At 40.2% G+C, this 27,261-nt stretch overlaps 1 protein-coding gene across 2 annotated transcripts in view; it reads left to right on the top strand.

The window, feature by feature from the left end:
• kmt2bb (lysine (K)-specific methyltransferase 2Bb) overlaps nt 1–27,261 on the top strand; it is a 38,339-nt gene that overhangs the window by 3,311 nt on the left and 7,767 nt on the right. Inside the window, exons 2-32 of one of the 2 annotated variants that reach the window (XM_083547707.1) lie at nt 869–947; nt 1,151–3,048; nt 3,097–4,807; nt 4,962–5,164; nt 6,303–6,410; nt 6,510–6,666; nt 7,516–7,711; nt 8,391–8,455; nt 8,850–9,101; nt 9,452–9,558; nt 10,738–10,848; nt 12,800–12,913; nt 13,205–13,351; nt 13,594–13,686; nt 13,930–14,047; nt 15,195–15,308; nt 15,995–16,206; nt 16,308–16,418; nt 16,558–16,668; nt 16,905–16,981; nt 17,134–17,351; nt 17,469–17,572; nt 17,771–17,908; nt 18,267–18,425; nt 18,524–18,641; nt 18,759–18,837; nt 19,063–19,223; nt 19,320–19,472; nt 19,633–22,648; nt 23,320–23,415; nt 23,582–23,691. In XM_083547707.1, the coding sequence (XP_083403833.1) occupies nt 869–947; nt 1,151–3,048; nt 3,097–4,807; nt 4,962–5,164; nt 6,303–6,410; nt 6,510–6,666; nt 7,516–7,711; nt 8,391–8,455; nt 8,850–9,101; nt 9,452–9,558; nt 10,738–10,848; nt 12,800–12,913; nt 13,205–13,351; nt 13,594–13,686; nt 13,930–14,047; nt 15,195–15,308; nt 15,995–16,206; nt 16,308–16,418; nt 16,558–16,668; nt 16,905–16,981; nt 17,134–17,351; nt 17,469–17,572; nt 17,771–17,908; nt 18,267–18,425; nt 18,524–18,641; nt 18,759–18,837; nt 19,063–19,223; nt 19,320–19,472; nt 19,633–22,648; nt 23,320–23,415; nt 23,582–23,691 (10,336 nt within the window). Of the gene's footprint in view, nt 1–868; nt 948–1,150; nt 4,808–4,961; nt 5,165–6,302; nt 6,411–6,509; nt 6,667–7,515; nt 7,712–8,390; nt 8,456–8,849; nt 9,102–9,451; nt 9,559–10,737; nt 10,849–12,799; nt 12,914–13,204; nt 13,352–13,593; nt 13,687–13,929; nt 14,048–15,194; nt 15,309–15,994; nt 16,207–16,307; nt 16,419–16,557; nt 16,669–16,904; nt 16,982–17,133; nt 17,352–17,468; nt 17,573–17,770; nt 17,909–18,266; nt 18,426–18,523; nt 18,642–18,758; nt 18,838–19,062; nt 19,224–19,319; nt 19,473–19,632; nt 22,649–23,319; nt 23,416–23,581; nt 23,692–27,261 lie in introns of both variants that reach the window. The other variant, XM_083547706.1, reaches the window with a different exon arrangement.

Here is a 27,261-nt window from a genome sequence, read left to right as displayed (position 1 = left end):
TTAGAACTCGAACTGGGCTGGTAGGACATTTTGGAGGCAGAGTGAGAGAGGCTGGATTGAGATGGTATGGACATGTGCAGAGGAGGGACATTGGGTATGTCGGTAGAATAACGCTGTGGATGGAGCCAACGGGCAATGAAGGGGATTTTATGGATGTGGTGAGGGAAGACATGCAGGTGGTTGGTTTGAAAGAGGCAGATGTAGAGGACGGGGATTCGGAGACGGATGATTCGCTGTGGCGACCCGTAACAGGAGCAGCGGAAGTAGAAGAGCAGAAGAAGAAGAAAGTGCTTTGTTGCTACAGATGGACTGAGATATGAGTGAATGTCATATTCATACACCATAAAATGGGTCTATTTGATGGTTGTCACAAGATGTGCCACTTAGAATCTTTAATGAGGAAGATATATATTCATTCTTTTAAATGCAGACTGAAATGATACATAATGACTGAGGAATAAACATTAATTTAAACTGAGGGGAGTGGTGGCTCCAGCGGTTAAGGCGCTGGGTTGCAGATCGGAAGGTCTAGGGTTCAAGCCCCGGTATCGCCAAGCTCCCACTCTTGGGCCCTTGAGCAAGGCCCTTAACCCTCTATGCTCCGGGGGTCCCTTACGAGGGAAATATCAAGGTCCGTGACGTCGGAGTGACGTGGGGCCGCCTTCCCGTGGGCTCACCACCTGCAGGAGGGACCGTAAGGGACGGTGCTGTGAGGATTGGGCAGCAGTCGAAGGCGGGGGCCTGCTTAGACTGCTGCCCCCGCGACCCGAATTACGGATAAGCGGAAGAAAATGAATGAATTAAACTGATCATTCAGAAAATTGAAGTTTGTAATAGTAATTTCCTGTACTTTTGTTTTGGATTACAGGGATCAGAATTCAAAGGTTTCGAGGCTGAAAATGAAAACAGCAGTGTTCCTGAACAGTCCAGAAGAAATCGTCCCAAACGTAAGTGAAATATTGGCCACACAGCTTGCAGTACTTACTCATCTGGTGTTTTCCCCATAACATGTTTGGAATAACACAGCGCTAACACAAGACAGTATTGCTTAGTCAAACTAAACTGATGAATAAATGAAGTATTCAGTATCCTCAGTTAGAAACAGAAATCATGTATTTCTCTATTTTAATCAGTTTTTTTTATCTTCTAGGTAATCGGGCATCAACAATTTCGTCAAAAAGAGTACGTCGGAGACGAGCTCCTGCAACAGCCGCGGTCAGCAAGGTTCAAGCGCCTCAGAATGATTTCGGATGTACACAGGAACCTCCCAGCAAAGAGTCTTGTAAAGCTGTTTTGATCGAAGATACAGTTTCTGGCTCAGATAAGCTAACAAAACAAAGACGAAAAAGAGGCTCTGTGAAAGACGATGCTTCGTCTTCTCCGAGGATCACTATCAAGTTAGTGACTAAGAGGAGAGTTAAGGTAGATGCATCACAGAAGTCGGAAACTAAAGAAAATCAATGTGCCCTAGTCTCATCTGCACAAGTAAGATTAAAGAGAGGTGCGAAAGCCCCAGAAAGTGGTCCTGTCGAGGTCAAAGAAGCGATCGTTGCAAGAAGACGAGGGAGATCTGCATCTGTTCCCCAGAAAGTGCCAGATGCAAAGGTTGATGACCAAAAAGTGGAGGAAAAGTTGAGGAAGTCAACCCGCAAGACTTCAACGTCATGTAGTGACACTGTAGAAGCAAAGACTGGTGAAAAGAAGGCGATGCCAACTGACAGCCTGTCAAAAGAAAGCACAGAAGTCAAAAAGCTTGTGATTCGCAGGCGGCACAGGTTAGACTCGAACCACGTTGAGCAGCCAGGAGACTACAAAGAGGAGGCCACTTTGTCTGAGTCGGTATTAGAGGTATCAACGGTCGGGGACCCTAAACCACCTTCGAGGAAGAAAAAGAAAAAACGGAAGAAGCGAAATCGGAAAGAAAAAGCTTTAGAAAAGGATGACAAGAACCGTGAGGCTTTGACTCCGCAACTGACGGGAGATTCGATAGAGAACAATTTCGTGGGAATCCCAGGATTAAAATTGACACGAATACGAAACCCAAAAGCCAGGTCACGTAAGAAATGCAGTAAGTTTATTTGGACCCTAACACTGGTAAAATGCAAAAGCAAAACTGTCAGTCCCCCAACCCAAGAAAATCTAAGCAAAGCACCAGAAAGCCTTAGCAAAGAGACAGAATGTCCCTCGAAGCCAACAAAGGAGCTGGATGTTCCAACAGAGCCTGCATCTTGTCCAACTGATAGTTCAGAGACTAACACTTTACAGGAGCCAAAAATTGAAGAATTGTTAAACACTGTTAATGTTACCAAAAGCCCTAAAAATACAGAGAAAGATGACGAGATCTCAAGAAAGGCTGAGGTGACTACTGAAAAAGTTGATGAGGAGACATCAAGGAACGATCATGAGGAGGGAAGCTTGAGGATGAATAATAATAAGACCTCAAGAAAGAATGAGGAGATAAATTCAAGAAATGATGGTGAGCTGATCTCAAGCAAGAATGCGGAGACAAGGTCGAAAAAAGGCCGACAAGTGACCTCTGGAAAGAGTGCAGAAACAGGGTCAAGAAATGACTGTGAGGTGGCCTTAAGAAAAGAAGAGGAAAAGCCTCAGATCTCGGTTGCATCTGAGGTCCTGAAAGAGCCAGCTGAGACAGATCTAGAGGCGATGGATAAAGATTTCGTTCCTCCTCTCCAGATAAAGGTTGTGTCATCACCAGGAAAACACAAAAGTTTAAAACAGTCATTTTCAGTCAAGCAAGCTGTATCTTCACCCGAGTCTAACCTGAAAGAGGGTTCTGAAGAAGCTGATCATCAGTCTCCATTAGAAATAGAGAACCAGATCAAAATTACAGCCCTTCCTCTTATGGGCAGGGCAAGACACAAAATAAGTCCCAACTCTCCTCGAAAAAAGCGTGTAAGGCATAGACCTTGGACAAGCTGCAGGAGAAAGCCTAAGATTGCTTCTTCTGGAAATGACTTAAATTCCAAAATGATTGCTGAAACTGAGAGTTCTGTTATTGAGACAAATGCTCTGGGCGCTGAGACAGAAGTTTCAGCTCTAGCTGTCGAGGCAAAGGCTCTAGCTGTCGAGGCAGAGGCTCTAGCTGTCGAAGCAGAGGCTCTAGCTGTCGAGGCAAAAGCTCCAGCTGTCGAGGCAGAGGCTCCAGCTGTCGAGGCAGAGGCTCCAGATGCTGAGACAGAGGTTCTAGCTGCTGAGGTGGAAGCTCTAGCTACTGAAACTGTAGCGTCAGCCACTGAAACTAAAGTTCGAGCCGCTAAAACTGAACCTAAAGTGGGGGAATTACCAGAATCACATGAACAGTCTAAACCAAGGAAATGTCAGGTTGCTCTCTCAAAAGCAAAAGGGCCTCTGCCAAGATGTAAAACACCAATGCCTGAGGCAGCTGAATCTACAGGTGTCAGTTCAGCACCTCAACCTGCAACAGAAACGCAGCCAGAAATTAAGAGTAAGGAGGAACCGTTGACTGAGGCTGCAGCAGTCTTGGTTTTAGACCCTCAGTTGACGATACCTGGTAAAGCAGAGCCTCTCCTCCATGCTCGGCAACCAATCAAGCAAGGCAAGAAAAGGCGAAGATCTTTAAAAGGACAAAGGTTAAAAGCTTGCAGAAAGAGGTTGCCCTCACGACCGTTAATGGAAGACGCTGATGTTTGCTCAGAGGTCGTAGCTTCCGAGCCAGCAAGGTCCAAGCTAGTTGGCATGCTTAAATCAAAGTACAGAAAGAGGCATGTTTCAAGTCTTCCTTACACCCTTGAAGACAAAAAAAGAAGGGCAATGTTGCTAGCAGAGCAAGTGGAACATGAACTTGGTGCTCAAAGTAATGAACAAGAAGAAAAGGCTTCTGGCGATGAAAAAACAGACCCGGATTCTGTTAAAGTTCAACCGGGTAAAACCACATTTGTAAAAAACATCAAGCATTTTATAATGCCAGTTGTCAGTGCTCGGTCCTCACGGGTGATTAAAACGCCAAAGAGATTTATGGATGATGCTGACATGTCGGATCTGCCACGGAGGAACGCGCAGAAAAAAGGGCACCAGTTAGGATTGATTCCCAAATCAAAGAAACGAGATGGCAGTGACGAGAAAGATGAGCCCTCAGCTCTTCTGTCACCGGACGAGGAGGACCTTTTGTTAGAACTACCCGAAGCTCAGTTAGATCTCGATTTGTCTTCTGCTGAAGAATCTAAGCTTGAGCCAGTGGATGACTTGGAAAATCTCGGTGATGAAAAGTTTTCCGGCAAAAGAAAGTCCTTACTTCGAGACCCAGGTTTTAATTGGCAGGTACTGGAGCCTGCAGGTCCAGAGATCTGCAACTTTGACCAAGATCTCGAAAAGGAATACGAGGCATTGTTGTCTGAAGATTTTTCATTTGATTCGATAATTGACTCGCCTCAAACAAAGAAGCCGAACTTGAAATTCAAGAAGCCACAATCGCACTTAAAGCTCTACAAGAAACTCAAGGATGAGCTCAACTTGGGTTCCACCAAGCAAAAGCTGAAAAAGCTCCCATCTGTTGACCCAGGGAAAGCTGTTTTACCCCCGGCTGAGGCACAAAGTGTGGATTTAAAGAACGAAACCAGTTTCATTCAGTCTCTTTCTGATATTAAGGCGGAAAAAGCTAAACTGAAGATTGAGGATCTTGACACTCCAGGGGTCGTTCGCAAAGTGTCCATCTGTGTTCGCGCCCTCGGCAACAAGCTGTTGGCGCAGCACCAGGAAGAGCAGGTCGATGATATGCAAGACGAATTCTCCATCCATACAGATATTTCACTTCCCAAGAAATCCATGGGTAAGGCTTCTACTATATTTCTATATTTGACGTAGTTTTTTTTTTTTTTAAGTCAACATATTAAAGTTGCCTCAGAATGGACTTCAATCTCATATTAACAAATCTGCAGTCGTTTGTAATTAACTTATATAACTATGGTGTTTTTCGTTATTAGACATGGAGAAGTTGTTTCAAGCTGAATCGAGACACGAGAAGTCAAAAGATCAAAATAAAAAGAACATCGTCGAGCCGAAGGAAAGAAGCGTTGTCCAACGGCCTCACCTTTCCAGTGCCAACAAGCGCATGTTCAACCTTCTCAGGAAAGCCAAGGTTCAGCTCATCAAGATTGATCAGCAAAAACAACTCAAGTCATCAGGGGTAGGATTTTTTATTTATTTATTTTAATCCTGCCGTTTGTTTGAGCCACTAGTTGTCTGTGTGGGAATTATATTATTTGGTTCATTTTATTAATTGCTATTCTCTTCATGCTAATTTCCACTCAATAGCTAGATCTTCCTATTACATGAGAATTATCAACCACTATCTATACATGTATATATTGTTTTTGACATGCTACTCAGGAACAGGAAGGAATTCTCTATCTGCCCTCTTTTACATACATGAGCTGATAGTCTGGTTAGTGACACGTTGATTAACTGAGAAGAAACTAACACCATCCCTTCTACCTCCTGGCTTCAGATGACTGTGGTGTGCATGTGATTTAAGCTTGTACTCTTCTGAGAATATTTTGAATGCTTTCGTTTTACACCAAAATTGTTTAAAAACTGTTTTATGGATGGTGTTAATTTGTCGGCGGGACATTTTTAATAACGTCTCTTGATGTCTCCTGTCCTCATGACTTCTATGAATTCAGAGGTGACAATCAAGTTTCTAATAAGTTTTTTTTTTTTTTTTTTTTTTATCTGGAATTAACCAGATATTTTATGTCACACCCGGTGATATAATCGCATTATTGCTTCATCAGCGTTTGTGAAGAAAACCATGAACTTGATAGCAAATTAGAATAAGAATTAAGGCTTTAAACATGTTGTGGCTCTTATTTCAAAAGCCAGATTAATCGTCTTTCACGTTTGCGCTCGTTCATCGGATTGAATATCTTTTCCCTTTGGGTTTGTAGTGAGTAAAATATGGAGATGAAGTGATTTGGCCTGCAGAAATGTTTTTACCCTGGAGAGATGTTCACTCCTGCATAAACATTTACTGGGCACACTTTGTTCGACACACTGATTCCGAAAGATTTCACAACGCAAGTAAAATTGGCGTGGCTCTGTGCTGTTAGTTTCCTAAGGGTGGCAGAAAGACATATACATAGACATGATGATTCACATCAAATCTTCTCACAAGAAATGAAGCATTTTTCAAAAATATTTTTAATAATTGTTTTGCAGCTGTGAAGTTCTTTTTAATAATCAAATTCTGTCCAAATAGACGTAATGATATACTAACAAAGATTCTGTTTGCACCCTTAATTTAACATATCTCTTATACTTTACAGCTCTTGTCAGAAAGCCGAATCCCAGCTGAGAAGAAGCCGATCAGAAAACCAATGGTGCAAGCTAAGGATTCCTGTCCTGACAAGACTGTTGCTACCTCTACAGAGCTGGTAATTCCACAGCCCTCATTTTACCGAGCAGTGACTGAATCTGTGACCCTTTAATATCTTCATCGTCATAGCAATTAACCCCACATCCCTGTTTCTCAGGAGCCTACTAGAGGAGGTCCTCGCATCAAGCATGTTTGTCGAGCAGCAGCTGTGGTTCTGGGGCAGCCACGTGCCATCGTCCAAGACGACATCCCCAGACTCAGTGCTCTTCCACTGCATGAAAGATCAGGCATTTCACCATCACCTGCTGCTAAAGGTAAAAGTCAACCTGAAGAAAAATATCAGGAGTTCACTATGAACACTGATCAGGGATAACATTATAACCTGTAAAGTGAATACCACTGATTATCTCTGCATCATGGCACCTGTTAGTGGGTGGGATATATTAGGCGGCAAGTGAACAGTTTGTCCTCAAAGTTGACGTGTTAGAAGCAGGAAAAAATAGGAGAGAGTACGGATTTAAACGAGTTGTTGGATGTTCCTGCTCTGCAGTGGTCAGTATCTATCAAAAGTGCACCAAGTAAGGAACAGTGGTGAACCGGTAACAGGGTGACGGGGGGCCAAAGCTAGTTGATGCACGTGGGGAGCGAAGGCTGACTCGTGTGGTCCGATCCAACAGACGAGCTCCTGTAGCTCACTTTGCTTGAGAAGTTTATGCTGTTACTGCTCAACAGGTCAGGACTGTTTTGGCAGCAAAAGGGGGACCAACACAATATTAGACACAGGGTCCTAAAGTTATGCCTAATCAGTGGCTCTAAAGTTATAACTGGTCCGTATATTTAAACAAACAAGTCAATCAGTGATATGCATGTTTAGAAATGTGAAGCTTTCACAATTATTCATTACACAAAGTATTGTTTGAATGTAAACAAGACTGCTTCAGCCATTTTCCAAGTAGAATCCAATTGAATTTATACAAAATCTGTTTTTAACATTGGTTCTACTTCAGCTTGGCTCACTCTTCATGCTGTCAATTAGGATTAATATATTATTACAGTGTTGTAACAGCTGTAGTTCACATACAGGGGTGGTAATAAAAACTAATTTGGGTTTAAATCTGTGTTTTTGTCCTGATGGATAATTAATTACTGCACTACATTTACAGATGTGGAATCGCATTCTGACCCAGACAGCCCTATCATGCCAGAACAGAGGACACCGAAGTTTCGCAAAGCTCGCCAACATGCTCGCCGATGTGGCCAGTGCAAAGGCTGCCTTCATGAAGAGGATTGTGGCAAGTGCGTTAACTGCCTGGACAAGCCCAAATTTGGCGGCCCTAACACCAAACGACAGTGCTGTGTGTAAGTGCTTCCTTACTGTTCTAATTCTCTCTAAAACTCTCGAATTATTACTTTCTTTAAAGCACATAAATGTGTATTTTCCATTAAGTCATGCTTAAGTACACTATATAGACAAAAGTATTGGGACATCAGATTTTTCTAGTCATATGGGAATAAAATGTGGAATGGGATGTTCACAAAGCACATACTTAGTCAGGTGTCCACAAACCTTTGTCTATATATAACTTGTAAATGCATTATGTCTCTGAAATAAAATAAGTGGTGAGATATTACCTCACATAAGCTATATAGTTAAATAAGCTGTTTAGTTCTCATACACCAATCAGGCAAACCTTTATGGCCAACTGGCTAATACTGTGTTGGTCACAAGAGCTGCAGTTTTGGAGATGCTTTGACCCAGTCGTCTAGCCATCACATTGTCAAACCCATGTCAAACTCAAATCCTTACGCTCGCCATTTTTCCCGCTTCTAACACATCAACTTTGAGGACAAAATGTTCACTTGCTGCCTAATGTATCCCACCAACTAAGAGGTGCCATGATGCAGAGATAATCAGGGTTATTCACTTTACTGCTCATAATGTATAATGTTATGCCTGAGCAGTGTATATTTTTAATGTGAAGTTCATATGTATATTACACATTATTACACTGCTTGACTCTGTACTTTTGTCCTACAGGTATAAGAGGTGTGATGAGGTTGAAGAAAGAAAGGCCTTGAGATTAGGTGGCAAGGTCTATAAAGGTAAACAGTCTTGTAATTGCATTCTTATTCTCAAGAGCGTTCGTGGCTCATTTACTTGTCTGACTTTGTTTCATTAATTAAACGCTTTTGTCTTCCATCGTGTTACATTTAAAATTACATGGTCTGAGATTCACTCATTGTGGTTAAATCTGGTCTGGAAGGATTTCAGCATCACATCTTTCACACTATTTATTGAGTCTTGTTGCTCTCGGACTGTAAACTCAGCCAAAAGTCACCGGAGAACAGTAAATACACTCTAATTAAGTGCTTTGTCCTGCAACAACTCCGAGGTTGAGTCTTTCAGCTCTTAGCCCCATTTATAGTGCTAGCTCACACTTACACGCTCACTCTCTATTTCTCTTTCTTTGTGTGTGCGCGTGCACTTTGTGTATAGGGCAAATGAAAAGGCGTCGCTCATTAGTCAGTGCTGACCACTCGAGTAATGAGGAATGTGAAATGACAGAGGCAGCGTCTGTAGGAGGAGACAGCCAGAGTCCGTCATTACGGAAACAACCCAAGCGCACTGTTAAACCACGCTACTACTGCGATCTGCTCGATTATGACTCCGACCTCGACCCGGACATAAACAGGACCCCACACTCAACCTCACCAGCCCGGAGGAGAGCGCCTGGTCCACGCAACAATGGTAAAGCATGAGGGAGTTGCTTGTTTCAAAACCATATATGTATCTGTGTGTCTTTTTTATTCATTTACCTTTCATAACACGCTACACAATTCTTCAGCCATTAGTTTACTTGATGGTTTCTGGTTGTGCTGTAGCTTTGCTGTATTTAATCTTATGATACATTTTGACAAGTTCTCCTACTTTCCTTAATGGCAAGAAAGGCTGACTGGGTTACTGCTGTCTTAATGATTTCTTGTGTTCCTGTTTACTTTGTTTCCTGCAATATGAGCATTTAAATGAGTAATGCAGCATGATGATGATTGTGATGATGGCACTGTTTGAACTGTTTGTCTTTTCCAAATTGCTCACAGATTTTGTGTCACTGGACGACTTTGTTGGTGATGACCTTGACGATGGAGTACGACATCGCAGACCAGGATTTAACAGAGTTCCACCCATCAGACGGAAACCTGAGAAGGTAAAAAAATCAGCTTTGGAAGCCATCAATCTGAAGTAGGATAAGCAACAAAGGTGGTCTTTTTTCTTAGTATGTTTGTGTGCTCTTTGCTGACAGCTTTACCGATTTCAAACACAAACCCCAAAGTGAAACTCGAAGTCCATGCATGTTATTGCACATCCAACACAGTGCCAAATCCTGCAAGACGTATCAGAATCCATTCAAAATAAAATTGTGTATTGTACATTGTTGCATATAAACAAAAATATTCTCACTCTATTGAATTGGAGTTGGCAGTGAGAGATGAGAACAAACTGTTAATAAATTAACTTGCTGTCAAAATAAATTATTCTAGCCTTTTTTATTATTCAATTCAATTAAATTGTATTTATGTAATGCTTTTAACAGTATACATCGTCCCAAAGCAGCTTTACATATATACATAGATTACAAATATGATTTTTACATTTATAAGTTAATCTCAAGTTTATCCCTAAGAGCTACCTGGTGGTGACAGTGGCAAGTAGCCCTAAGTTGTAGTCCTAAGTCATTTTTACAAACTCTTTATATTGTATTTAATTTGGACAATGTCCATTGTTAAAAGTGCTACACAAATGAAACTGAATGGAATAACAATTGATGTTTTAATATTTAGACAGTAAGGTTTATAGTTTCCACAGAAATTATCATATCGATTTGCATACATGTTTTGCATTTTCAGGTAGGAATGCCCTCAATTTAAAGGCTCACAGAAAAAAGTCAAATCATTTTATATTTTGAGTTAAAATGACAATCCTTAATAAGTCCTCCCCTCTTTTTATTACCTCAGCTTACACAGCTTTTGGAGGCGTTAGGAAGTTTGCATGCTTTAGTAAATCAAGGGCTTAGTGTCCATAATTATGTTTAAACAAAAACAGGAATTGATTATGCAGACCATTCCTGTGAACCTGGGATTAATTCTTAGCCTTTGATTTAATTAAACATATTAGAATATCTATTAGTAATTGCAACTAGCAGTCACTAAAATTAGGACATGTCCTGTTTTTTACACAACACTTTTACTGGCATATTTTATAATTTTTTTTATTCAATTATTTTATACATGAAACTATTTCTATTTTGCCCTCATGTTTAGGGCATTATACGTTGTTTAAAATGATACACAAAAGTGACCCCTTGATCTCTAACTCTGGTTTGTAGAGTCCTCAGGAGCAGACACCACCCAGTGTCCTGGCAGCGCTGGCTAACGGTTTTGCTGAGAGAGAGAACGAGCCGTCTGAGCCCACATACAAGATCTGTGTCGACTTTAAGGTAGGACAGAAAACATTCGCAGAGCATTGCGGAGATTTATGTGTTATATGTGGGTTTTGTAAATAGCAATCAAAAAGATACTATAATAAATTAAAGATAATCTAAAGCATGCATTGTCTGGGCCCTGGGATGGGCTATTCATCATGACCCTAACCAGAGTGAAGGGGCTCCTGATAAATGAATAAATAGATACATGAGCTATAAGTGTAACTGTCAGTACTTATTGAATATTGCATATATTTGAGGTTATAAGTATATAATTATATATTTTAATAAATTTGGTGTAATGTGTGTGTTATTGTAATGTTATGCAACCATGAGAGAGTGCCTGTTCAGCTTACCATTACATCAAACTTTACATTACATTTACAAAAATAATTCCATTTTCCAATTCTGTATAGAGCATAAATAAGTTCATTAACTACAGTGCATCCGGAACGTATGCACAGTACTTCACTTCTTTCACATTTTATGTTAGTCTTATTCCAAAATGGATTACATTCATTATGTTCCTTAAAATTCTACATATAAAACCCTATAATGGGAAAGAAGTTTGTTTGAAATCTTTGCAAACTTATTCACATGTACAAAAGTAGTCACAGACTTTGCTATGACACTCAAAATTGAGCTCAGGTGCATCATTTCCACTGATCATCCTTGAGACGTTTCTACAACTTGTGTCCACCTGTGGTAAATTCAGTTGATTGAACATGATTTGGAAAGGCACACACCTGTCTATATGAGTTCCCACAGTTAAAAGTGCATGTCAGAGAAAAAAACAAGCCATGAAGTCCAAGGAATTACCTCAGAGACAGGATTGTGTCGAGGCAACGATATGAGGAAGGGGACAAACATTTCTACAGCATTGAAGGTCCCACTGAGCACAGTGACCTCTATTATCAGTAAATGGAAGTTGTTTGGAGCCACCAGACTAAAACGAGCCACCCTGAGCGATCGGGGAGAAGGGCTTTAGTCAGGGAGGTGACCAAGAACATGATAGTCACTCTGAAAGAGCCCCTGCGTTTCTCTGTGGAGAGATGAGAATCTTCCAGTAGAACAACCATCTCTGCAGCATTCCACCAATTGGGTCTGAATGGTAGACTGGCCAGACGGAAGCCACGCCTCAGTAAAAGGCACAAGATACCCCACCTGGATTTTGCCAAAAGGCACCTTAAGGACTCTTAGACCATGAGAAACAAAGATTGAACTCTTTGGCCTGAATGCCAATCGTCATGTCTGAAGGAAACCAGGCACCGCACATCACCTGGCCAATACCGTTCCTACAGTGAAGCATGTTTTTTAGCTGCAAGAACGGGGTGACTAGTCTGGATCGAAAGGAAGCTGAATGCAGCGAAGTACAGAGACATCCTTGATGCACCCACTGAATTTGACAAAGAGTTTTATTTTTTATAATATAAATAATGCCTTCATTGAAACTAATGAACTTTAAACAGGCTTTAACGAAAGACAGTGTCTGTTACACGGCTTGTATCTAAACAGTAGCCTACCAAGAAAGTCATTGTTCACTGTCTTCCTCCTTCCTTTCACTACAATTTCTCTCAGTTTTTCTTTTGGCATCATCGTGCGTTTAAAAATTCTCAACAATTTGGGAAAAGTGAAGAGCTGTGAATACTTTCCAGATGCACTGCATGTGCTTTATAAAGTTGTAATCATAATAAAAACCTAGTTAGTAACAAAATACTAACTGAAGGTAAGTGTGACTGAGTAAAATAATATATATATTATTTATTATAGAAAATTAAGATATTTTTTTCCCAATAGCTTTATTGTGCCCCCTTCACATTTGCTTGTTGCAGTATTTTCTTTTTTTTTATTTATGTACGTTTGACTTTAATGTATAGTTTGTCTTTTTTCCCCCCAAGCCTTTACCATAAGGAGATGAACTCAGAGATTAAGTATCTTGTGTTCTGCTCTGTGTTTCCTTCTACAGGAGGACTGCACTGTGCAGAGTGTTTGGTCGACGGGTGGTTTGAGCATTCTCACCTCTGTGTCTCTCATGCCTTCATCTGTGTGCCTGCTATGTGCCAGCAAAGGACAACATGAGGTATGAGCTGAGATTAGTGATGATCCACAGTTTCACATATTTCGTGTTGAAAAAGAAGGTCTACTATCATTGTGCATATATAAATATATGTTAATAGTTGCTTTCTTCAAAAAGATATAGAACTGCTGTATGTCACTGTATTCAGTGTGTTTTTGGCACATATTTAGGTTATTATAATAATATAATGAAATTATTAAATTGTACAGATATGAAAGCCTTTTCAGTGATACGAAGGTTTTAGCTTCCCTGGTAATGAAACTTTTCTTCCTCACCACTCTTTATCTGCTCCAGATGTTGTTCTGTCAAGTGTGTTGCGAACCTTTTCATAACTTCTGCTTGGAGCCGTCAGAGCGGCCAGTGAATGAGAATAAGGAGAACTGGTGCTGTCGTCACTGCAAGTTCTGCCGTGTGTGCGGTCGCAAGAACAGACATTCCAAAGTTAGTGGAGGTTTCATTAACAAAAAAAAACTGTCTAATGCAGGAACATTTTACCATTAGGTTTATGTTGAAAGTGAAATAAGGAACATTTTGGTTATATACATTTTTTGTACTGTATTATTTTTTTTTTATTTCACTTCTGCATGTTCCTGCTGTGTGTGTGTGTGCGTGCGTGTGTGCGTGCGTGCGTGTAGTTGATTTCCCAAAAAAAAAAAGCATTGACATATTCGTTCTCCACACAGCCTCTGCTTGAGTGTGAACGATGCCAAAACTGCTATCATCCTGCCTGTCTAGGGCCGAACTACCCCAAACCCAACAAGCGCAAGAGGCCATGGGTGAGCCTTCATACTGTCGCCACTAATTTTTATAAAATACAGTAACACACATTTTGTTTGCAGCTGTTTGTTTTTGTTTTTCGGATTTGCATGTGTCCATTTCAAGCTTTCACATGCATACAGTGAGAGAATATTAAAGAACATCAGTACTTGACCTCTGTCTGAGTGAAACCGCAAAGATTGTGTTAATTTACCGAATCATTAAAATTTGTTATAGTTTATACTATGTGTGTGTTTCCACAGGTGTGTATGACATGCATCAGGTGTAAGAGCTGTGGCGTGACTCCAGGGAAAAGCTTTGACACAGAGTGGAACCACGAAAAAGGCTTCTGTTCTGACTGCACTCGGTTGTTTGATCAAGGTGACAGCACAAAACCTACAGCAGTTGTTTATTTTACTGCTATAAAAACCTGTTAATTGTATAGTGTAGTGTCATGATTTTTTAGATTAGGGTTTTTTTGTAATAAGATATACACCAATCAGGCATAACATTGAGTGGTAAAGTGAATAACTCTGATTATCTTTGCATCATGACACCTTTTAGTGGGTGGGATACATTAGGCAACAAGTGAACATTTTGTCCTCGAAGTTAATGTGTTAGAAGCCGGAAAAATGGGCAAAGATTTGAGCGAGTTTGATGAGCCAAAATTGTGATGGCTAGACGACTGGGTCAGAGCTTCTCCAAAACTGCAGTTCATGTTCTGTAGCTTCTGGTCAGTAGCTATCAAAAGTGGTCCAAGGAAGGAACAGTGGTGAACTGGCGACAGGGTTGCGGGCGGCCATGGATCGCTGATGCGAGTGGGGAGCGAAGGCTGGTCCGTCTGGTCCAATCCAACAGACAGGCTCTTGTAGCTCAAACTGCTGTTAATGTTTGAAGGATCAGGACTGGTTTGGCAACAAATGAGGGGCTAACACAATATTAGGCAGGTCTTCATGTCATGCCTGATCAATTGCCATAAAGTTATGCCTGATCTGTTTAAATATCCGTTTTAATTTTTTTAATAATAATTTTTAACCAAGTGAAAATTTACACCGTTTATATAATTGATCTTAATATTATAATGAGTAAGTTACAGCTTACATTTTAGGTTTGCTTGTAGTCTCATCTCGAGTTTTGCGAGTATTACTCACTGTGATAAGTGCATGATGCCTGAATGATAATGATAGCAACTTCTAACTACAGCTGATTTCTTACCTGCTTTTTGGTTGTTTATTTTCAGTATTTACATAACATGCACACATTTCAGGCCACACCTCTTTTCCTCTTGATTCTTCATCACTACATCTTACAATCCTTCTACAGTCACATAAATTATCACATTTTGGAAGTTATGGTAAATAAGTCAGTGTTATAGTGCTTAATAGGTTTATGAGATTGTCACCAATCTAAGTTAAATAATTAAGATAACTAACCCAGACCATGAACTGGGACGAGTCAACACTACTGAATACAAGTCCAAAGCGCCACTTTTTTTATTCTTTCTATTCTATTCTGTTTGCTATTCTAGGTAACTACTGCACAATGTGCTTTAAGTGCTATGAGGACAACGACTATGAGAGTCAGATGATGCAGTGCTCGATATGTAACCACTGGGTTCACGCCAAGTGTGAGGGATTGACCGGTGAGTCTGACTCACACATTATGCTTGATAAAGCTTTGAATCATCCAATATTCCACATCCTCTAATGTAATTAATAGAGTTGTAAAATTGTTACATACTTTCATATATTTATGATTAGCACCAATCTGAGAGACCAATTTTATTTAGTTGTTTCCACCACTAAGGTTGTCTAAGGCATATTAGGATTCTGAGAATCTGTTTGAGAAAATGTGTTTGATAATTACTGAAAAGGCTGCAAAAAGAATGTTATAAATTATATTTGTATACTTCAATTACACTTAAATTACAATTATGAGAGTGATGGTCAGTTAGAAATGAAAATATAGGCTGGTGATTTGTTGTTCACAAATTATAATACATTTTTACTATCAAACAGCTGACCAAGCGTGTTCTTGGGAATTAGTTTTTTTTACCATTTAACCAGAGTGAAATTAATTTCTGAGAATCTTTCTTCATATTGTTAGATAAATTATCTTCATGGGATATGTGTGTGTAGGGTTATATATATATATATATATATATATATATATATATATATATATATATATATATATATATATATATATATATATATATATATATATATATATATAAATTATTTTATTTCAGATTTTTTATTTTTATTATTTTTTAATCAAGCACATGTGTTCTCTTGGACTGACTTCTGTTCTCCATCATCCTTCCAGATGACATGTATGAGATCTTGTCGAGTTTGCCAGAGAGCGTCGTGTATTCGTGCCAGCCTTGCATTCGGGCACAGGCCAGTGTAGTTCAGGAGACTGAGGAGGGAGAAGGATGGAGGGAGCTCTTGCTGCTGGAGCTCAGAGCCGGAGTGGAGAAGGTGCTCGCCTGCCTGCTGAGCTCTACTCTCACTCAGCACCTGGTAACTTGCAGCGAGGTACAACTCGTCTTACACAGATTCCTCCCATCTACATAATTCTACATTTTAAAAGTATTCTTAATTTGCACCTTCAGCTCAACTCCTGCTCGTTTTTTCAGTGTACAGACGTGGACGAAATTGGGGACGGAGTTGATCGAGATGATGATCTTCCTGTTTGCGATTTGCGTGCTGTAGGGAAGAGGTTTGACAAAAGCTTTTATATAACACTGGTGAGTAATCAGTAAAATTTCACCTTAGTGAAAACATAAGGCAATATCTAATTACATGTAGATCCTGGGTTTCAGTATAATAATTTACTTAAAGCATGTATTGTCTTTACACAAAATTCTTGCTCTCAATTCTGTGCAGAAAGCTTTCCATGAGGATGTGGTGAGAGTGATTCGCAAAAGGCTAGATGAAGAGGAATCCTTACCAGAGGACCAAAAGCCAACTGCTCTGGCTCGCTCTTACTATCTGAAGGTCAGATTCAGTTCTTAAACTCCCTTTTCAGCTGTTCGAAAGGGGGTGATTTATTGTTTCCAAAATTAATTCATCCATCAGCATTTACTCAGCTTTTATTAAATAAAAAATAAAAGTTTGACATGGTAAGAAATATTTGGTGGTATATTTTCCCAGCAGAAATGTTTCATTTAACTATTAACAGTAAAACATTCAAAAGATTTATGAATAAAGACTTTTAATTTTTTTACGTTCAGCTTATGGAAGAGGTTTTCAGCTGGTTCAACAGTCAGGATCCTAAAGTGTGGGATCCACGCTCCAAACATCTACCAGCGTGAGTTTTATACACCTTCCACATTTATTAGTGCAGTTTTTCATCAGTCAGTTTGTTGAGAATAACATACTGCATGTCTTGTTGCTACATTTCATTATTAAAATCGGAAACAGAAATTGGTCGAATTGTCTTTTTGTTCTGTTGCTTTTTAGTGGAATGCTCCCAAACGCTGTAATACCACCAACAAACGAACATGTTTTTGCCCAATGGCTGGAACGAGAAGAAAAGAGCAGGACTGTGAACACCACAAAGCAAGCAGGGGGCCTTACAGAGGTCAGAGGGGAAGATGGAGCGATCAGCTGTACCCCTCTGTCTCGCAGGCCCATCAGTGGCCAATATAGAGATTTGAGCATGAGACTAAAACTGACAGGTACATTCTCTCTAAATAATTTATAATGCATTGGGCAAAATAAACAAAACATCCCCACTTTTGTTGTATAACAGTTTTGTCTTTGTGTGAAATCTTTTGATATTGTTGCTCTGACAGGGAAGAAATCACGATCATCCAGAGAAGAGCTGGACACCGGGTGGTCAATGGAGGATGAGCGTCAGTGTGTTCTGTGTCAGAAGTATGGTGATGCGAAATCCAGTGTAAGCAATCCCCAGTCAAACACAGCTTATTCTTGTTATGCGTGTGTTATGCTTGTAATAATGTGCATTTGGCAACCTTGTTAATAATGCAGTATATTCGAAAATGAAACCCCAACACCAGTCTAGAGAACATTATAAACATAACATTTGCATTTCTTCTTCTTTTTTTTTTCTTTTTTTTTTTTTTAACCTCAACAGGATGCAGGCCGTTTGCTCTATCTTGGGCAAAATGAGTGGGCTCATGTTAACTGTTCGATGTGGTCAGCTGAGGTGTTTGAGGAGGATAACGGCTGCCTGATGCATGTACATAGTGCAGTTGCAAGAGGCCGCCTTATGGTATGGTATAGTTGATTTTTTGCGCCATATTGCACAGTGAGGTTTAAAGTTTAAAATGTCTGCTACACAGATTAAGCTGGCAACATCATCAAAGTACAACAGACAAACCATTTATCCTGTGGAAACCAGTCTAGTTTAGTAAATGCTAGCTCTAATGTTCACAAATTATGTAATAGTGGGAAACAAATAAACAAAGCTAGGCGTGAATGTGTTTCCTGGTTATATCTAATTAATTACCAGTATTTTATAATATTCAGTACTTTATTATTATTATTAATGCAATACATTATTGCTGTATGCGTAATGTTCTGCTGTAAATATCTTTGCTTATATCTCGCACGTCAAAATTTTTCCACAGCGCTGTGAACGATGTACCCAGACTGGGGCAACAGTGGGCTGCTGCCTTACCTCCTGCCAAAGCAACTACCACTTCATGTGTGCCCGTTCTCGCAACTGTGTCTTCCAGGATGACAAGAAAGTTTTCTGCTACAAGCACCGTGATCTCATCAGTGGAAAAGTACTTGGCACATTAAACATTATTTATTTCCATTAACCTTTTTCATCCATCTACAATATAAGTGGTTTTGAATATGCTTTCACCTCATGACCTTCCAGATTGTCACTGGTCAAGGGTTTGAGGTTCTCCGGAGGGTGTATGTGGACTTTGAGGGGATCAGCCTTCGCAGGAAGTTTCAGACAGGATTAGAACCAGAATATATTAATATGATGATTGGTAAGCACCTCAAGGCCAAATGAGAAAGTATTAACTAGATCAAGTCAATTGTGGTGTTTGTTTTTGTTGTGGTTGTCCACTGTTTTGTGCAGTAAAACCTTTATTATTATTGTTTAGGTTCTCTTCAAATCAGAAAACTTGGGAAGCTTAATGATTTGTCGCCTATTCAAGGAAAACTTTTTCCAGTTGGTTACGAGTGGGTACTTTTTTATTTTGTACAATTTTTATTAACTCATTTTTGCAGTTTAATTCACGTTCTTGAGTATTTTTGCTTAATCTTAAATGTCTGCCTGTGACATCCTAATAAATGTTTTACATCAGCAATGAAATGGCTAATTACTGCTTAGCGATGCCTGCAATTCAGTTCACGTAGCGTTAGTTCTACATATACATTAATGTACATCTGTAAATCTTTTCTCAGATGCACTCGGTGGTACTGGAGTACAGTAAACCCACGACGCCGCTGCAAGTACACATGCCGGGTCAGGGAGGTACGACCACCAGTTCAGGAGAAGCCAGTAGAAGAACTGGCTGACCAGGGAGAAAATCGCACAATTGCTCACAGTCCATGTCCACAGTCAGGTCTGTTTGAAAATACATAAGCAAAGGTTTCTGCTATATAATGATGTATCTTTATTTTTGTTTAAAACTATTTTTGTATTTATTAATTTTTATTAGAATCTGAAACTACGGAGGGAGATGCGACACCAGCAAATCCAAGTTTAATATCTCCCTTTGCTAAGCCAGACTCTGGTACTCGACCTAAAAATTCTGCCTATTCAATAAATAGAAGACCAGCTGGTGGGCTATCTAGACCACTTCCATCTCCAGGTAATGAAGGTTATTTTATGTGCTTATAATTACTGTAAAATTTAGGGTTCTCATAATTTATCGTACCTGTGAGCTATGGCTAATCATGTTGCAGCCATGCCCAGTCAAGGGAGTTTCGTTTGTCACAAAAAAAATAAATAAACGGTTTTATTTTTTTCAGGAGCAGCCCCTTCAAAGCCCCACCATATTTTGACTATTAGTGATCTTGATGACACCCGCAGACCACGGCGACATACACCACAGAATACTGGCATTCGTGGTCACAATTCTTGCCCCTCTTTGGGATCTCCAACTAGCTCGAGTAACCTTCGATCTGGGGGTTCCCTTCACTCTAAAACCACCCAGCCTACCTCCCCAATTTTCCCACTTGGTGCTACTGAAAACTTGACCTCCTCGTCAACTCGCCCTGTCAGTCGAAGCGCTTCCTCTGCCCGGGGTGCCGGAATTTTGGCATCCCATTCTACCTCAGGACTGTTTCCAGAGCCCATGTGGCATGGTGGCACCGGCAGCCCCCCTCCTTCTAACCGATCCCTGTCTTCGCCCACCCACCTTTCAACAAGACCAAGGTTGCCTTTTGACCTTAATCAGCTGGACTCTGCAGAACTGCCACACAATTTCATGGCATCACCACAAGAACTGCCTACAGAAAATGGAACTTCACCTTTAAGAGACCCAGTAGATCCACAAAGAGGCAGTCATCTAGTCACTGACAAGGAATTCCCATATACTCCCTTTCAGTTGGACTCGGACCTAACTGTGGTATCAGAACTCAAAACTGAGCTTGAAATTGAAGCAACAGTACTAAATGAGGGGGTGGCTATGAACTGTAGTGAACAGATTGTCGTTGAAGGTGAAGAGGATCAAGATGAGTTTTGGGGTCCAGACGCACAGGTGGCTGCTCGAATATTACCTCATACTACAGAGGATTGGGGTAATAGTTCCTCTGATGATGATATGGGAAACTATTTTGACTTTTCACGCACTATAGTAACTTGCAAAGGCCCAAAAGAAGCCTCAAAGACACCCCCTTCCACCTCCATAAAATCAATTTCACAATTAGATGGTGTAGATGATGGAACTGAGAGTGATGCAAGCGTAACAAGCAGTAATACCCAAAATCTGAAGAACCCAAGTCAGGTTCAGAAACCGTCTCAGGCTCTTGATGGTCTGCATCACAAACAGTGGAATAGTAATGGGCTATGTGTAGAACTGCCAAGTTTGAGTAGTCAGCTCCAACCTCCAGCCAAGCCATTTGGCTCTTTATCTTTGGTTAGTACTACTGATCAGAGTTCAAGTAGCCCAACACATTCACAGATTCCACAAGAAACCAGGGGTTACACTAAATCAGGCTTCCCAGATATATATCAGAACACTGACTTTCTTGGTCAAACATTTCAGTCAAGTCCTGTGGTGCCCCCTCAGGAGACATCAGCTAATTTTGTTGTGCCAAAGGAAACAGATACAACATTTTCCACTTTCAGTGAAGACATCCAGGAATTCGGTTTACCTACAGATCTGGGGTTACCTGTAATGCTGGACAGATGTGACCCTCCTTCACCCAGCACCTGTTTTACTGAGCTAGTTACAGTTAAGGAAGATCCTCAAATAGACATGCAAGAATCCACAGAGACAAAAGAAATCTACTTGGATCATAACAGTGGTCATTTTGTTTCCTCCATTGATGGTTCTATGATTTGCCCAGATGGTTTAGCAAAGGGTTCAACAGAAGAGTCTTTTACAAACACAGCAAATGGAAGCCAGAATCAATTACCGCCACAACCAGTGTCTACATCTACAGAAATTGGCAGTTCTAAAGTTCAGTCTGCTCCATGTTTGCAGTCTTCGTTCATGTCATTTGCAAATTCATCATCTTCAAATATTACTGTACACCCTGTCCAAATCTCTGAAAACAAGACAGTCCTTCCACCAATGGAGACTTTTCGTAACAAACTGCTATCACCAACAGACATAGGCCAACAGTCAATTTCAAGAGGAGTGAATTCTGCTGATTTGCCTACACAGCCTGATTCAGTGCTTCCTCCACAATCAGGCACCGGTGTAGCCCTTGCATCCCTTAGGGCAGTGCCTTTCGCACAACCTGTGGGCTCAGCAACAGTCAGCATAGTCCCAGCTGTACACTCCCAAGGACCTGTTCAGTGCCACCCAGTACCCTCTATAATTCAACCATGCCCTGTTGTTGTCAACGGCTTTAGCTCTATGCCTATGCAAAGGGAAGCTACCACAGGACGTACAATTTCCATCAACTTTTCCACTCCTAGACCAACTTTGGAGCCGCAACAAACGATGACTCAAGCATTACCAGGTCATGCAATTCTCACTGTGAAAGAGGTGGGTGGACCCAATGTGGATCCAACCCCTCATGTATTACTTGTCAATCGTCTTGGCCAAATCTTTGTCAAAAATCCTGAAAGCAACACTTTTCAGCTTCCCAGTCCCACCTCACCTTCCTACAACTGCGTTACACAGATCGCCAGCCTTTTGCAAAGCAATGCTCTCTCTGCTACTCTGGCAGCTGCAGGCAACATACCTGCAGTTGCTGGAGCAGCCATCACAGCCCAAGTCCCCAGAATGGTGACACCTGCTATTCAGAACTCGAATACCATAACTCAGCTCCTCACTTCTAATAGCAAAGCAACAGCGTCACCAATGGAAGTTCAGAAAACAAACTGGAATCCAAAAGAACCTGCTGATGGCACTATACCTGGAATAAAAAAGCCACGGAAAAAAAAGGAACCCCCGACACCTCGGAAAACAAAGTTAACTACTGTACCTGAGTCATCTGTCAAGACGGAAGAAAATCAGTCAGAGTGCGCTCAAGCTATTATTAACCAAGCAATGGCCAGCTATTATGACCCCAGTCGAAAGGCTAGTAGAATTCTGAGCCCTCCTTTGCTGTGTAACACCACTGCTGTTGCCAAAGCCCAATCCCCAAGTTCCGTAGTTCTACCGCCAGGCCTTCTCATTGAACCAGCATCCACAAATCCTCCACCATCCACCCCAAGCTTAGTAACTTCTCGACCAAAGCAGGTTCGAATGAAAAGGGTGTCCTCTCTCTCTGATCGCATTGCCACCAAAAAATCTAAATCTGACTTTTTAGAGCCAGAGCACATCAGTGGCCCAGAAGAGCAACGCAAATTGAATTCCGCGGCTGCAAGGTATGGAAAATGAATAAGTTTTTTCCCCCCGTAAATTTCTGCCATGAAGAATTATGACCTGTTGCTGTTTTCTATTTTTAATGCATACACCCAGCATCTACAACTATATAAGTGCAGTCTCACTTTGATTCGCTTCTTAGGTAATGTTTAGTTCACCAACAGTATGTTTGTGCTTTTGAAATAATGCAGGACTACATTAATCAATGGCTTAAACTCAAAAATGAACTGTGAAAATGTTTCCATTTTTTACAACTGTATGGAAATTCACTCAAATGAGTAAATTTCGCACTCAGTAATATTTTTCCAGGTCAGAGTGTTTACTTTTCTATATAGTCTCTCGCACTCTAAATCTCGTTCACATTCTTTAGTTGAGTGCTGGCTCTTGCTCATTACTCCATGGTTTAATCTTTTTCATGCCTAAAGCTGGAACATGAAAATCTTTGAAGTCTAAACTGGGATTTTCTGCCAATTCCATGCCGTCACCTATGACAGTTTACTAGGAATTTCTTATAGGATTGTTATGGTGACTCATAGCACTCCTAAATATATTCCATACAATTATAGAATATTTATATTTGTGCCATTTTATTGTAAAAAATACATGTAGGTATTTCAGTGATTATGTATACACTTACATACTTGGTTTGGTTTTTTTCTACACTCTGTGGTAGGTGTGGTGGAGTTCGCATCAAAACTCCAACTGTCAAAGGGATCCTTGACCTGGACAAACTCAATGAGGAGCACAGTAGTGATTCTGAAAGCACGAAGTAAGCAGTCCATTGGCATTTCTTGTGTGGAAGAGTCACATTTAAAATATACATTTTTTTAAATACATTTTCTGTGTTGTGTTTATATTCCATGTGTATAATGTTGAATGATCGTTGACATTTGAGTTTATTTTTCACCCCTCTCTTTATTTTTGTTCATTTGAAGGTCAGGGCTTTGGGATCGTTTTACTGTGTTCAGAGGTAGTGACACCAGTAAACCACAGGCCTTGGACACCACATGGTGCAGTTCACTATCTGACTGGAACAAATGCTCAGGTATACTTTAGTGCTTTACACACTCTGGAAGGGAATTTGGAGACTCATTTGGCATATGCTGAAAAAGAGATAGCTACAATTATTGGAGACAAAAGATTTTATTGACAGATTGCTGATCTACGTATTTGGCATACATTTAGCATTAAATTAACATGTTTGATGAAATACAAAGCCTTTGATGTCACGTTGTTTATATATATATATATACAGTGCAACCTCGATACTCGCACGGGTTACGTTCTATGACCAGTGTTGGGCAACGTTACTTTTAAAAGTAATGCATTACAATATTGAGTTACTCCCCAAAAAAGTAACTAATTACGTTACTTAGTTACTTTTTATGGAAAGTAATGCGTTATATTACTTTTGCGTTACTTTTGCGTTACTTGTATCTCTTTCACGCCTTACAGGTGTAACAGGTGTAATATAGATAATTGCCATTAAGAAATAAGTTATATTAGGGCAAAAGACATTTCTTAAACATTTAAAATGATTAATAACTTATTAGAGAACAATAAGATGATCGACTAAATTTTGACCACAAGGCTGAACACTTTCCAGTCGCACTCTTCTGTACACTGCTTTTCAATCTGCCTTCGCCGTCAGGAATGTAACTATCGTTCGTGTTTAAAAGGTTAAGGGTGTGGGCTGCACACCGGTGATGTGGAGGGAGAACATACCTTTCGCTGTTATCACGTAAAACATCGTGCAATTCCGTAAATATGACCTCGTCCTTGTCTACATCATTCTCTGCTTCATCATCAGCTTGAAACATTCTGAACGCTTTTACAAAGTTCGTGCTATTATCAGTAACCGTGGCAGTTTATCTTCCCACAAAGAGCAAATGAGCTGTGAATTTGCTCTCTATCTCCGCTGCGATGGCATCGTACATGTGTCTCCCACGGAAAACTTTTATTCTGAGCAGTCCATAGAGCTGCAGTGGTGGAAAGTCGGCAAACGTTTTCTATATTTCTGTCTCCATTTCCATATATTCAACATTATACACACACACACACACACACACACATCTGTAGTGCTGTGCTTTGCATGCAGATGTTTTAGTTTTTTTTTAAGTGGTATTTTTTGCAGTTGACAAGAGCTTTTCACCAACACATAATCTACACTTAACCATTATTCCTTTCTCCTTTTCCTCCACTATTTCAAAATAATAAGAATACTTCCATCACAGTAATGTAATCCCTAGTTTGCCATCTCCGCAGAACCAGCTTCTGTTCCCGCGGCTCGCACGTATGAGTGCGCGATTGACTACGTTCATTTTAATTCAGTATTTATTTTTTTATGCAAAAATAATTTAACTGAAAAGTAACTCGCATTACTTTTTAAAAAAAAGTTACTCAGATATTAATGTGTAAATTTATAAAGTAACGCGCTACTTTACTCGTTACTCCAGAAAAGTAATATTATTATGTAAATCACGTTACTTGTAACGCGTTACCCCCAACACTGTCTATGACCCCTCGCGGGTAACAAAATATCGCGCTGTTTCGATTCTCTCCTTTTGATGGTTTCTTTTTCAAGGGGAATTGTACATGTACTGTACTGCAAACGCAACCAAAATTGTGAATTGTGTCAAAAATGTTTTATTTACTACTTTAAATGAATAATACAATAGTTTTTCAAACATTTTTATGTAATTTATTAGTACAAAAACTGTTTTGAAATGTTACTCCGAACCTTCGAGCCACTCGCGTCTCGCAAACTTTTTTTTGAAGATTTTTCACAAGTTCCTCTAAGTTCGGTTCCGAATAAAAAGATTGAGGTCAAGTGTCAAGCTCATGACTATCGAGGTTCCAGTGTGTGTGTGTGTGTGTGTGTGTGTGTGTGTGTGTGTGTGTGTGTGTGTGTGTGTGTGTGTGTGTGTGTGTGTGTGTGTGTGTGTGTGTGTGTGTGTGTGTGTGTGTGTGTGTGTGTGTGTGTGTGTGTGTGTACACCATAGATACCATAGACAGACAGACAGTACAGACCAAAAGTTTGGACACCTTCTCATTCAAAGAGTTTTCTTTATTTTCATGACTATGAAAATTGTAGATTCACACTGAAGGAATCAAAACTATGAATTAACACATGTGGAATTATATATGGAATTATATACATAACAAAAAAGTGTGAAACAACTGAAAAATGTCATATTCTAGGTTCTTCAAAGTAGCCACCTTTTGCTTTGATTACTGCTTTGCACACTCTTGGCATTCTCTTGATGAGCTTCAAGAGGTAGTCACCTGAAATGGTCTTCCAACAGTCTTGAAGGAGTTCCCAGAGATGCTTAGCACTTGTTGTAGGGCTGGGCGATATGGCCTAAAAAAAAATCCCCGATTTTTTCACAAAAAATCCGATTTGCGATTTAAATCGATTTTTTTCCCCCTGCTTAAAATCAACCTGCATATGACAAAGAAAATGTTCAAAAAAAAGTTTTACTTTATTAAATGGGTTAAAGTGCAATCAGAAACAACAAGCCATTGTAAATTGTGAAAATAGAATGTAACATAACATTAAATGAGCAAACCTACAAAGAAAAATGTTTTATGAGTGTTTAAATGTGGAACATGATTGAAAATGCACCTGAGGTTTTGAGTGAATTTGCCTTTACTTTTCTCCAAAACTCCACAGTAAAATGACTTGAAATTTAACAATAAATTTCAAGTAATAGACAGGGACACTGTAAATAAGAAGTATTTGAAAGTTTGAGCAAACCTATAAAGAAAAATGTTTTATGAGTGTTTGAATGTGGGACATGGTTAAAAATGCAGTGATGCTTGGAGTGATTTTGCCTTTACTTAAAAACTCCACAGTAAAATGAGTTGAAATTTGAAATAAGAATATAATAAACAGGGAGATTCTAAATAAGAATTATTTGAAAGATTGAGCAAACCTCAAAAAAATGTTTTATGGGTGTTTGAAAATGGTGATTTAAATGATCTGATTTTTCTGTTTCTTAACGGAAACGGCGTTCCGAAGCGTCTTTACAGGTATTTTGACCGCTCCCACCACCCATACCGGAAGTGTACGATTAGACGCGCAACACTAAACAAAGTGCGGCTGGCTCAACCGTGTATTTTCAGGATGCGGCTGCTTAACCGCAGTCTTGTGCTGCCGCTGTCTTGATCATTTCGTAGGGTTCCACATCTCTCACTCTCGACAGAATGCCTCTGTTTGAGGTGCTGCAGTAAATTGGTGGTACTGCTACCTTTGCTTGCTCGCTGCCATGTTGTTTGTGTATCTCTATGGCAAACGCGCGGGGGTGGGGGCGTTCGTTCGAAACTATGGGAGCCCAAAGGGGAGCGTCGGCAGACATTAAAGAGAAATTAATGTATTTAATTTTTATTAACACAGATCGATTTAAACTACACATTCGAGTTAATCGATAAAATCGATTTATCGCCCAGCCCTAACTTGTTGGCCCTTTTGTCTTCACTCTGCGGTCCAGCTCACCCCAAACCATCTCGATTGGGTTCAGGTCCGGTGACTGTGGAGGCCAGGTCATCTGGCGCAGCACCCCATCACTCTCCTTCTTGGTCAAATAGCCCTTACACAGCCTGGAGGTGTGTTTGG

Source organism: Silurus aristotelis (assembly GCF_946808225.1).
Source record: "Silurus aristotelis genome assembly, chromosome: 8".
Taxonomy (NCBI): domain Eukaryota; kingdom Metazoa; phylum Chordata; class Actinopteri; order Siluriformes; family Siluridae; genus Silurus; species Silurus aristotelis.
The sequence above is the reverse complement of the archived record's forward strand: the minus strand, read 5'-3'. Positions and strand labels throughout refer to the sequence as shown.